The 13,502-nt window shown below is 41.0% G+C and overlaps 1 protein-coding gene across 1 annotated transcript in view; it reads left to right on the top strand.

The window, feature by feature from the left end:
- The window catches only part of CDK19 (cyclin dependent kinase 19), a 108,249-nt gene extending 96,962 nt beyond the window's left edge, over window positions 1-11,287 (top strand). Inside the window, exons 10-13 of the mRNA XM_032184628.1 lie at window positions 2,050-2,147; window positions 3,678-3,756; window positions 6,849-7,115; window positions 10,535-11,287. Of these exons, the coding sequence (XP_032040519.1) occupies window positions 2,050-2,147; window positions 3,678-3,756; window positions 6,849-7,115; window positions 10,535-10,666 (576 nt within the window). The 3' untranslated portion in view covers window positions 10,667-11,287. The remainder of the gene's footprint in view (window positions 1-2,049; window positions 2,148-3,677; window positions 3,757-6,848; window positions 7,116-10,534) is intronic.
- The last annotated feature ends 2,215 nt before the right edge of the window (window positions 11,288-13,502 follow it).

Genomic DNA, 13,502 nt, shown 5'->3' with positions numbered 1-13,502 from the left:
CAAATACTAACTAAATCTCTGAAGAATAAAAACTTACCATAGGGTGTTAAAAATATATTAAAAAAGCAAATAAGCTTTTCATGATGGAGAAGTAGTGAGGCAGGGTTATTACAGGGTGATGAAACAGGTAGGTGCCTACCCTTGTATTCTGCTGTATAGTTTTGAGCTTGAGAACTGGGATTTCCTAAGGTCTCAGGGTTCTTTCTGAACATCATGAAGAAAACTTAGTTCACTTAGCAAGGTAGGTTTTCTATAGGTTTTTTTCCTTAACCATTCTATAGCAAAGGGCCTCAGTAGTTGCTTTATCTTGTGAAAGATTCTCAAAACAGCAGAGTTTGAAGGTAAGGTGTGCATTAGGCCTCCAAATTGAGAGACTAGAAATGCATCTAATTCTGAAGCAGACTCCCTGAAGCTCCTTGTTCATGTCAAAGGTATTAATGCTATTTCTTGAGGTAACCTGCACCTTGCAAGATGACCTATAAGACATCTGCTTCATTGGGCAAGACTTTGCACTAATATTTGCAGAATGTGTGGCACGTACAGAATAGGTGAACATGGTACCAAGTAGACAGTTCAGGATACCAAATGACCCTTGACAAAGAGGCAGATACTGTGCCACTCTGCTGACTGACATTGAATGTTCATGTCCACGTGCAAGGGGGAATGTTTTCTGTCCAGGGAGATCCATCTGTTCTTGCTGCTCTGGAAAAGTCACCAGCATTGTATTTATAGCTATCATCTCAGGCCAGCCAGAGCCTGACAATCAGTGAGCTTGAGAACTGCTGAAATGTACAAGACTCTGATGAAGTCCAGTCTCACAGGCTTTCTATATTGTATTAGCACTTGCTAACCTGCAAGCAAATTGCATCCAGACTTTTTTTTTTAAAAAAATCATTTTCTTTGAAGCTACAGAAAAACAGACAAAGCTGTTTCACAGTAGCATCATTGATAGGCAGGATGCCTCCCTTAGAGTTATGTTGTGTGTGGCATCACCTGGGATGGACAAATTCGTTATATCCTCTGGGTGAGAGGGGAATGGTTAAGATTGTGAGCAGATCACTAAAAGGTCCTGGATATCTTTAAGTTTTCTGCTGTGGTACAATAACACTGTCCTTAAATGAAAAAGAATACAAAACATATTTGGAGGCAGCCTTTGATGAGGATGAAATACATGTATGCCGTTTTCTTTTGCTGGCTTTCCAGAGTATTTGTGTTGGAGGCATGGAGGGTAGTTTGAGCTACAGTGCCATTCACAGAAGGAATTTTATTTTCACTGTTAACTTGTATTAGGAGAGACTTATGTGAAAGCATGACACCATGCAATATAATCTGAGCACCCAAATTTCCCACAGTGAGTTTATCAGAATGTGATAAATGACTAGAAAGGGTATGTTATCCCTATAATTCCTGTTTAATACTACTAATATATTATAATCCTCTTTTATAGCCGGCTGCATTCAGCAGCATTCTAGCTAATAAATTTGTTATTGCTTTCCTCCTGGTAAGGAAGAAAGGTTACTAGGAAGGGTACATTCCTCTTTCTCATCTCAAAACCAATTAGAGTAGGGCTGGGACCTGTGTGCTCTGACTCTGAAATTTTGCTGGTTAGGGAGGTGAAGATTTATTCTTTATGGCTGAAAGTGATACGGAGAGTCTGGTCATACTCGGTCTCTTCTGACACGCTTTTCCTGTGCTAGGGAACAGTATAAAAGTTATATGTGTGTCACAACACTGTTATTTAGAAATCATGCTTTATGAACCTGTAATAGCTGGATTTAATGTTACTTTAGGACAGTGGTTTGGCCTTAGCAATTAATACTGCCTGCTACATTGAGCTGTTTTTATGTGAGAGCCATTCACAGCCATAGTATTTTGTGGCTGTTGGGAATATGCATTCTAGTTCTTGGGTACTTAACAAGAAATGTTAATTTAGGCTTGTCTGGGAAAGCTGCAGATAATTTAACAATTGTGTAATTGTTTGCAATTGTGCAATTGTGTATGTTTGATAGTTTGATGAGCTTTTTGCTGTTTTTAATGTTATGTTTGCAGCTTCAGAAACTTCTTACTATGGACCCTACAAAGAGAATTACCTCAGAGCAGGCTTTGCAGGACCCTTATTTCCAAGAGGATCCTCTGCCTACATCAGAGTACGTATTCCCTCTTCTGTGCTTTTCAGGAAGGTCTACCTTCTGCTAAATGCCAGTCCCTATTATGAGATGACAACTGAAAAATTCACAGGTGCCCACCTGTGTCCACAAGATGTAGTAGCTCAGTAGAGCTGCACGTCTTTATCTACTGGTGCCAGAACTGAGTGGTCATGGGCAACAACCCCCTGTTGCACTGGTGTTGTAATTCTGAGTGTGCTATCAAAGCCAGTGACAGTATTATGCCAGTATTTAGAGAATTCCTCTGTGCCCTGTTCTGTTCTAACTCACAGAGCCCTGCTCTCCATTATTTGGTTTCATTGTGTCTCTCCCTAGGACTAGGACCATTCTCTGATCTACAGCCTGTTCCCATGCCCTTTTGTGCAGGGTCATAACAGTATGAGGAGAGAAGAGGGATCAATGACTACCACAAGTCCCCCAGGTTCCTTGTTCAAGGGGCTTGAGAGTACACATTTTGTGTATCTATATATTTTACTTTTATACATTCAAATGGTAGATGCAGTTGCTACTGGCAGACTTTCCTCTTCTAGTTTCTCTTCCCAGTTTTCAGGAGGAGTATGATCTGTAGGAGCTGGATGCAGAGAGACTTCCACCTTTGCTTTCACTGTTTCCTCAGCAAGCAGGCAACAAACACTGGAAGGAGGGAGCAGTCACTGGAGTGCAAATGAAGTTGAGCTGAAACTAGTTGTTTTTTTTCCTTCATTTTTTTTTCCCCTCTGATTAGATAAGCCAAAACACTACTTAGCACCTGGGTTAGGCACTGTTGAGACACTTCAGAAAATCATGCCATGTTGATTGTATCACAGTCTAAATGCCTTCAGCAATTCTGAATGCTGGCACAGAAGTATAAGAAATTGATACTGGTCAACGTCTACCAGTAAGTTTCTACGTAGCATTTACTTTATGCTGTCCTACGTAGGTCTATAGCTCCTCAGGGATTACAGGATAACATTATGATAAAGTATCTGCCATAAACATAAAGGAATGTTCCAAATCCTATTAGCCAGGTGAATTTAAAAGCTGTCTTTTCCCTCTACGCAAGACCTGAGAAGCTAATTGAACGTAACTCAGTAGTTGTGATTGGCAAATACATTTGGCAAATACATTTAAGATCGTTGTAAATCAAGTAGGGGCTTACAAGGTGTTAACTCTCACTGGATCAGGCTCTTTACTCAGTGAGCCATGCATGCTCCAACCAGGTGTTGTGGAACATCTGGCTGCTGTGACACTGTATTTTGCCATTGGAATCAACAAGTGGTTGCTGTGGCATTTGGGCATGTTCAACCACGCCACGATTTCTAAACGATGGTCTCGTGCCAACAGCAAAGAGATAAGGCTGTATTATCAGCACCTAGCTGCTGGGATCTGCAGCTTGGGTGTTCAGTGCCACTCGCTCATGGAAACAGGAATCGTGAAATAAAAGAAATTTAAATTGTGTTATATTCATAATTTTAATATAACAGTAAGTAAATATATGTCATATGCATTTGTTGTGTGTTTACTGTGTTCCAGTGTATTTGCTGGCTGTCAGATTCCATATCCTAAACGAGAATTCCTCAATGAAGATGAACCTGAAGAGAAAGGGGATAAGGTATAATAAGCTTTTTTTTTTTTAAAGTATGCAATAAGAAAGAGTTGTGGCACTAAAATGAAAAATAATAAACGTGAACAGTTAAGCAAAAATGTGTTTTCCAGGCAAGGCTGTCTTAAAACCACTTTCCAGTGAGATTCAAAGTATCAGATGACTTTGGGGTGTCTTGGGTGGTATCACCAAGAGTTTGCCCTGACCTGCGGGGAATGAGCTGGCTGAGTTCTGTCAGCGGTTGCCTGCTTTCAGCTGCCTTCATTCCAGGAGGACCTTGCCTACCTCCTCCTGCACAGTGAAAATACACTGCGCTCACAAGAAAAGAATGGCATTTCCATTGTATGAATGGCATGCATCCAGCCATTTGAAAGGAGATGGTTGTCAGGGTCTCCAATAAATAGTGGCAGCCTGCTTCTGGCACTACATCAAAACATTTCATCCATCTGCACGCTGTTTCCTGGTCGTGTTCTAAGGGCCCTCAGACAAAAGAGTATTAGGGAGCATGAACTGTTCTGTAGTGACAATCCACTCTGAATACCCTCTTTCCCATAGTCCCCTTAGACACGAGCAAGAGCTTGTTTGCGTGCGTAGTAAGTTGTGGTGTGTTTGCAACTTACCTGAGTTCAGCCGTGCTACGTGACAGCAGTGATTGTCCCATCATGGTGTGGAGGCTGAACAAGACTGCTATAGTGTGTGATAGTGTACCATGAGGCACCAACTGAAAGGTACAGCTAGCAAAATGTGAAGAAAACAACCATAAACTGTAATTATCTGAGGGCTACAAGAGGACTGTTACTGTTCTGAGAAACTTTTAGACTACGTGCACCTTCTCTTTTCAGATTTTCTTTGTGGCATGAGAAACTAGCTGAGTTTAAACATGTGCCTCTCGTGGTGCATTTCAGACAGCAGATTTTGTTTTCAGAACAGAAATTGTGGATTCTTCTGTACTGAGAACAAGTGGTAACGTTCTGGATTTTTTATGTCCAGATAGTTATTCAAAAAGAGGAAACTGAAAGACCTAAGCAAAAATAAAATCAAAGTCATGATACTGATTTGGTTGTAATTTAGTTACTGGTGCTGCTCTAACGTGCACAACTTTAAAAATAAGAACAAGCCTTATGAATTAAAATGACTCTGGCTTTTGTTTAGGCAGTGTATTTAAAAGTAAGTATCTGTCTTTTCCATGGGAGCATTGGGAAGAAATAACAATGGAATGTTTATATTTAAAACAGCCATTATATAAATAATCTTTGAGATCGCTGGGGACAGTCACGTATTTATGCACACTCCAAATAAAAGTTTTTCAGACTGTGTAGGTAACTCAAGTTCTGCATTACTCATTGAATCTGTTCTCACAGCGTAGAAAATGCGAAGGTAAAGAATATCCTCAAAACTGGATCTGTTCCATGCTTTGTTTCTTTCTGATGATGTTGCAAGTGAAAGGCCTTATTTATTTATTTATGATAGAGTTAGTTTCTGATTTGTTTTTAAAACAAAAGCCCTTGTATAGCCTTAGGAAACACAGAGGAGTTTTCTTTGTTTATTTATTTGGAACTCCCATCTTAATTGAATAATCTTTAACATAAGCATCCTTTCTTCAGCGTGGCTAATTGTTAGTCAGCAAAGCTAAGCTGAGAGTTTGTAAAACAAAATGAAAGGATTCTTCCCTCATTAAAATTGTGTTAGGATCAGAATTTAATTTTGGTAACGTGTCTGATAAATGGCACGTGGTCATATGTTGCTAACTTTAGCCCTTGTATAGTGTTTGTTTAAGAATCACCATAAAATAAACTGACCTGTGGATATATATAGTCAGCTAAACTTTGTGCTAATGTCCAAAGAGCCAAACATCAGACCCATGATGAACCGTGGTGCTTGATTGTGAGAGCTCCTGCTGTATTTTTTTACAGTTAACAAAACTGCAGTTTTTCAGCTCGCACAGTAGCAATCACCTCGCTCGCATCCCAACATCCCTATGAAAACACAAAGCCCAGAATCTAGCACAAGCACTGCCTTAGTTATTGGTGCTTGTTTGTATAAGTGAAGCCCAAACCATTATTTAAAGGATAAATTGCTTCTTAACAAATTTTATGACAAGCTAGCGTGACGTAAACGTTTAAGAGTAAGTCTCCCTGGAAGCAGAATCTGACCGGGATGGGATTTGAGGACTGCTCCTGGCAGGATACATTACTGTTCTTGCTAAATGTGGGATGGAAATACAAGCCATCTCCAACTCCTTGGAGATGCAAGGCTTCTTTGTAATCTTGAATAAATACATCACTGCAAATTTGATTTGAATGTGTCTTGGGAAACCGTGGTGGTGAATGTCACAGACACAGATGTTTATGTCATTTGTCTGAGGTAACGAAATGCCTTCTCGGGGCTGAGAGCATCAATTTTGTGCTGGTGGCAATTGATCGTCATCGTTTCTGAGATGCAGTCTCATGGACTGCATTCCCAGCGCACCGCTTTTTCCAAGGTGCTTTTGAAAACCCAGGAGAGCAAAAGGGGCACGGCACCACGCTGGTTCTGCCACAAAATTTCCTCGCAACCTGGAAGAAATTATGTGATTTCCCCGGCCTCGGTTTGCTTACCTTTCTGGCAGTGTCGCTGCCAGCCTCCTTCGGATTATTTGCATGACTGCGTTATTGTGTCATTTGTGAAAACTGGAAAAGTGGTTTGGATTCGGAGCGAACGGGGCTGTTGAAGCACTTTAGAATAATTGACTGTGGTTCACCACATCTGCCGCTGAGCGCTAGTGAAATTTGGGGGTTTTTTGATTCGGCTCATTAGGTGATTACTGCTTTATAGAGAGCTCCTTCCACCCTCCTCTCTGCTCGTCAGGGCTGAGTGCTCGCTGCAGAAATCACCAGGCTCTCATTCCAGTTTTCGTGGAGCTTGCTTTGTTCACAAAACACAACCACAACAAAAAACGAAGGTGAACCACGAGCTGAACACCCCCGTTTGAGGCCTGAAAGCCTTGCCGTGCTATCCCGGAGAGCGGCTGGGCCTGCCCCATGGGCACGGCGCCGCGACCCCATCACGGTGACGGCCGAGCCCGGCGGAGGTAACGGCGTGGTGTCTCTTCTTCCCCCTAGAATCAGCAGCAGCAGAACCAACATCAGCAGCAAGCAGCACCTCAGCAGCAGCCGCAGGCCGCGCCGCAGCCGCCGCAGCAGCAGCAGCAGAACAGCACCCAAACCAACGGGACGGCCGGCGGCGCGGGCGCGGGCGCCGGGGGCGCGGGCGCCGGGCTCCAGCACAGCCAGGACTCCAGCCTCAACCAGGTGCCTCCAAACAAGAAACCACGCATAGGGCCTTCAGGCGCTAACTCAGGCGGGCCTGTCATGCCTTCAGATTATCAGGTACCTCTCGGGTTCGTGCCCCTTCTGATAACGTAGAGCCAGAATGTCGTTTTCTCCCTTCCCCGCCGCGAGAAGGGATTGTATTTTAATGATTTTTTTTTCTTGTAACCTGAGCAGGCATGCTCTGATACATGAGATAAAAATGCAGGCTTAAAGCCTATTAGGGCTGTAAAAAGGTTTTGTGCTATGGTGAGTAATTTTCAATGGAATATGAGTTAGATTCGCTGCGCCCTGTAAAGGGTTGAGGACTGGTCCGCTCCAGGAAAGCACTTAAACATGTGCTTAGGTTTCTTTGAAAGTAATCATACTGAAACCAGGGGAACTATTTCATGAATGTAAATGCTGCATTAGATCAAGCTCAGAGTGCTTGGCTCTTGGAAAGATGAAATCCTGTGTGAGAAGCAGAGCCTGAAAAGCAAAAGCAAAATCAGAGCTAGGCTTTTCCATTTGATTTCTGCTTCGTTCTACCTCCTATCATCAAACCTATGGAATAATTCTGTAGTTTATTCTAATATTTTGTTAAATCTACTTCTAAAGTTAAAGAGAAAATGCGTGTTAGCACAGGAATGATGTTTTGGTTCATCAGTATGATTCATGCTGAAGCAGGGCATAAACATGCATTATTTCTGATGCGACCATTGAATGGATTTCCTGTTTTCCAGCGCAGTAACATTCAGAAGTAAAAGCAGCATCACTGAGGGTTTTTTTTTACTTGCATGCTTGTTGATGCTTACTAAAATATTTTCCACTGAAAAAGTGACTTGCACTAAACATACAGTTTGTATGTTTATAAAATCATGTATGTTTGTAAATCAACACAGTAAGTGTTGATTGAACCATGTTCTTCAATACCAGTGAATATATGCTCACCAGAACAGTAATAAGTTGAAAGCAGAATAATAGAAAGGTAGCTAGTAAAAGTATATTTTGACAGATGTTAGGGATTCTGTCTGCTTCAAGAGGACACCACCTTGGAGAATGCTGTTCAGGCTACTTTAAACTTAAATAAGCAGATGATATTTAAAAAAAAAAAAAAAAGCAGCTCTGGAATTGCTGCGACTTACCCATCCAGACCTCCTCCACACACAATTGATTTCTCAGTGCCAGACATTTTTCTCTCAGTTCTGTTTTACTCCTAATTACAAATGATCATAAAGGCATTGAGGGCAACTTAAGGGTAAAGACAACAAGGTTGTTTTTTTTTGTTGTTTTATTTTTTTGTTTTGAAAAGTTGCAGACAGCCTTGAGGTCTGGACAGATCACTACAGCTGTCTGACTGCACAGTATTTATGGCTGGCCTGTTTTGGTCTGTATTTTGAGGACTGGTGTGCTGCATTTGATGATGTCCATTATAGAAACTTTACAGAGCTCTCTGAAATGTTGGCAGGCTTCCCACTTACAAGTTTTTAGCAGTCTAAATCCCATTTTTTGAGATAGTTAAGACTCCTTTTTACCCCCTGTGGTCCTTCCTTCTAAACTTTAACAGCATAGGCATCAAAATAATGATCTGTATGTTCTCGTTACGTCACTTGCTAAATTATATGGTCTGATTATCCTTTTTTGCACTTGTATTTGGCTATCTGCCCTTAAATTCTAGCTGACTGTCTTCTGTTTGCAAAAGGAATGTCGGCAATTTGTACAAGTCTGACTTTGTTTTTTTAAAAAAAGGCAGCAAATTCTCTTCTGCAGAACAAAAATAAGCACGGGCAAATTAATATGTTCTTGTAGTCTTATGGCATTAGTTTTACTCCTTTTTATCTTACTCAAAAGTAGGAAGAATCCTCTTGTGTTGAGCTTCATTTAGACAGTGATCTAAAATTGCACTTGAGATTTTTTTGTAGTTCACCAGCAACAATATATGTTACTTTTAAAAACGACAGTAGGAATTTTTGTTGAATTTTACTGAGCATTCCTTATGAGACCTCAGGTTTTTTGCTTATCGCAGTAAGCTGATGCTTTCCATCCAGAACTAGTTCCTATAAAGCTGTTACCTCCCAGACTGGCCCTTGCTAACAAGTGAAGTTACTCAGTGCAATCTACTGGTTATCCAGATACCACATTGAGATACGGTGGTCTGCAGGACTGGACAGTTTTGTCTCTAGCAGTGCTGTGTTTCACCTGGAAACAAAGGGCAGAAGTTTTACATTGCCTGAACTTTAGGTTTTTACTCTTCATCATCCAGCTGAGAAGTTGCCAGGATGCTTCCACAGCTCTCCTAGTTGGGATCTAGTGGGTAGATGAGACCACCAACTTGGCTCTTACCTTTGCTGAGCAGTTGTGGAGAATGCTATGTTATGGACCTGCTTTATCTGTGGGATTTCCGTTCAGAATTCAAACTTCTCCAGAGGTTTTCTGTAGCTCCTAATTTTTATATTTAATCAGAATATAGTTTTTTACACTCTTTTTATGATGTTTATAGTTTCCCACAGTCTTGCTGATGACTCTTGCGTGTAGCCAGGTAGAACAATCCCCTAGACAGTGAACAGAGATCTTTATTGAAGGACCCTGCACTTAGTTTTGTTGAAAAGAAATTGTTAGCTGTTTAAATAGTATATTTTTTTGTAGACGCTCCATTCTTGTGGATTGGGGTGAGATTTACCTTGCTAGAGAGTCTCCTAAAAGTACTGCTAGAGCAGTTCTTTTCATACAAGTGATTTTGCAGATCATTATTAATTCTTAACGAGGAATGGATATGGTAATAAACATGCAAATTAAGCAGGCTGGAGGTCACAAATGATCCATGAATTTGGCTTGCTGAGATTGAGGTCCACTGAGCTAACATCTCAAAGATGTGGAGGGGGAAAAAACATTTAGCACATACATGCAAATTTGAACATACATGTGCCCATCACTAAGAAGCTCTTTTTGTTTCCAGTAGATAAGGCAGCAGGTTGAAAGACTCACCTAAAATTATAATACTTTATCTTACTGGACATTTTTTTGGTTAGATAAATTAAGTAGTTCCTAAGTTATGATTTTCTTTTTCTAAGGGACAGAGTAAGGTATTTCTCTGTACTGTTTTAGTATTGCCTATCTTGAAAAGGGTGCTTTTGGTACTGGTAGTTGTTTGTTGTTGCATTAATAGTGCTTACAATAATGAGAGACGTAAGTTTAAGAAACAGCTGTTTTATCTTTTGTCTTGTGCGTTTTTCTCTGCTTTGTCTTGTGTATTTTTCCTTCAGAAATAGGTGTGCCCATGCAGTACTTTCAGATATCTGCCAGTGACGTGGTGTACTTTCTGTGGTGTGTTAAGCCTGATTACAGAGCAGATTTTATGGGACTTTAAACAGCAACACTGTTTAGTTAGTTTCTCCAACAGTCAAATTTTAATTAGCTTCAGAGAGGCTGAAAGTTTCCTGTGCTGCATGGTCCTAACAGGCTGGTTTTCATTCCCCTGTTCCCATTCTCTTTTTCTCCAGCACTCCAGCTCACGCCTGAGTTACCAAAGCAACATTCAGGGATCTTCTCAGTCCCAGAGTACAATGGGCTATTCCACATCATCTCAGCAGAGCTCTCAGTACCATCAATCTCACCAGTCTCACAGGTACTGAGAGGCTTAAGAGACTGCACTCAAAAAAAGAATGGACTAAAAGCCAGAAGACTCCAGCAATATGAAGTTCATAACGACGAGAAGAACCAAAAACACAAACTATGATGCAGAATTAAAATTCACAATTGCAAAAGGAAAACTTTACTTACTGAAGACTTCTTTTTTTTCCTGCCCCTTTATTGCCATAAAGGAGATTCTCGTGAAGTTTTCCTTCCTCCCTCCCTTGCATGTGCTCCATTGTGGTTACTCTAATGAACCCTTCTGATCTGAACCCAGCACTTAACTTCTTTAACCTTTGGAATTTTGAAGGATTCCTGGTGCACCTTCCTTATGCTGTAGTGATTGCCATAAATCTGTCTTTTCAATCTCTTTGATGGGATTTTAAAGTTTTAAAATCTTGAACTCCCAGGCTTTCAAGCTTGTATATAGTTAGTTTTATACTAGGCAAACCAGTTTAGCTATACAGGTATATTGCACCTTTTTAAAGCACTATGTTATTTTCACAGGATATTACTGTTTTGCTCATGGATGTCAAGAACAGCAAAATTTTACTGTTCCAGAGTATTTTACTATTCTGTTTTTATTAGTCTAGTTTTCAGGCGAGGTCTTAAAAAAAAATAAAAATTAAAAAAGAAAAAGAAAAAAAAAAGAAAAAGGAAAAAGAAAAAAAAACAACCCAAGTCTCTGCAGCGACAGATATGCTTCTTGCTACTGGACTGAACACCAAACAGAAGATTGCTGATATTTCTTAACTCATTCACATTGAATTCTTGAAATCACAGTGATCATGCTCTGACTAGTTTTAAACTAAGCGTTGTTTTAAATGAAACCAGGACAGTCACAGAACAAGGAGATGCTTTCAGGATTTGTTGGAAACAGAAGAAAGGAATGTCTTCCCAGGCTGGACACCAAAATAGTCAGGAAAATGTATTTACTGCCCTCAAATTTCAGGAGGAATGTGGTTGGTGGCTTGTTTTTCTGTTAAGCAGCTGATTAATGTATGCGAGAGTTCTATCAACGTAGCTTCTCTTTCACATTCCCGAGTGTGACAGAAATACCAAGACTTATAAAAACAAATACATTTAATCGTTTTATGTTAGAATTAATAATGAAGAGAAATTCTTGTGCAGTTTGAGAAGCATGTTGAAAATTCTTCCTTTTTCATGTTTGCAATGCATACTCTGTGTCCCTCACATTGCTGTGATTAACCCAGATTAGTTACACCAGATGCGCTTGATTGCACTGAAATGTTTCTTTTTCCCTAGAGCAAACATGTTTTGATTGTGCCTAAGGACTGTAAGTGGATGGGTAGCTGGCAGAAAATCCCCAGTAAATAAGCAGAGTTCAGAAGCATAATCAGAGGATCATTGTCCAACTTCTGTAACCACAGTTATTCGGAGAGACACAACATATAATTTGGGACAGCTTCGTTTTTCCTTCAGCCTTCAGAAATAAGGCTGATTCTTCTTGCAGAAAATCTGGAAAAAAAATTATTAATGCGGTTAGAAAGCTACCAGCAATGTCACGTCGGTGAGCTTCTAAAGCTGGTGCTCAGAGAAGAGGTACAGTGAGATGAGTTTATGTGTAAACAGTCAATGTTACAATCATAATACTGTGCCCTCCTCTGTCCTGTACCCATACAAAAATAATAATAATAATAATAATAATAATTGTATATACCTGCACCCGTTCACACTGAAGTTGTGATCAGCCCCAGCAAAATGCTGTTGGATCTGTTTGCTGTCAGGAGAATGGTTTTTATCACAGCCAGGCTGGAACTTAATTCTACTCGATTTGATCTCCTGATCACCTTTAGTGTCCCTTTCCCCCTCAAAAATGTGTTGTTCTCATGCTTTTTTGCGAGCTGTTGGCTTAGTTTGGACATGTCCACCATCCTGTGGTTTCGACCACACCCAGCTTCTCTAGAAGAGTGACCAAAACCTGCTTTTGTCATCAAATAGGTAAGAAGGTGGTGAAAAGGAAAAGAAGCAATTTGAAAGAAAAATAATCACATTTGTTTTCCGGGGAAAAACGGTCTCCCAGAGGATATTTCTGATGTGTAGCCCTTGAAACGCTACATGCACCCCAGTGGGCTGTTGGGACGGTCAGCTTTTAATTGTTTATTTCATTGCAGTGAATCTGGGGTTACATCCTTCCTGTAAATCCAGTGTCCCACCCCTTACTGATGTTAGCTGAGGTACCTTGAGCTACTGGACATTCGGCCAATGCCATGAAGCATCATTTTTTTTAATATATTTGTGAAATGCATTTCACATCTCTGGAAGTTAACCCATGGCAGAGTAATTGTTGTCCCCTCCTGTGCCTCTCAGTTTGCCCCAGATCCTTTTGTCTCTTCCTGACGTTTCTTTTTCCCTGCTGTGACCTGAGGCTGAGGATCAGCGTTCACGCAGCGGCGGGGAGACCCCTTACCGTGTGGTTGTGCCGGGCTCTTGTGCCAGCAAGGCAAAACCACGGTGTAGATGAACCTGTGCGTAGTGTGAGCCTTCCCAGCACTGTAAGGTCCTTCGATTGAGTGAGCTTCCAGCTTCTAGAGCAACTGCCATGCCCTGTGCCCAAGCTGAGCGGATATTTCTGCATCTGCTACACCAGGTAGACGGACCCTGCCCAGTCCCTTCTAGATTTTGTGCACACACACGGAGCTGAGCTGACTCCTGTTGCTTTCGAAGTAACAACTGGAAGGAGAGTGAGCGAAAGCAAAGGAGTCTGCTGGGAAATGTGCGCTGTGCATGCTCCTCTCATTTCTTTCTGTCTCCTGGTTGGGGAATAATTTGCCTTTTCTTGTGTGCTTGCTGTGCGTTTTGGGGGCGATGGCAGTC

The sequence above is a fragment of the Aythya fuligula genome, chromosome 3 (assembly GCF_009819795.1).
Source record: "Aythya fuligula isolate bAytFul2 chromosome 3, bAytFul2.pri, whole genome shotgun sequence".
NCBI classification, from domain to species: domain Eukaryota; kingdom Metazoa; phylum Chordata; class Aves; order Anseriformes; family Anatidae; genus Aythya; species Aythya fuligula.
Note: the sequence above shows the minus strand (reverse complement) of the source record. Positions and strands in the feature narration are given on the sequence as shown.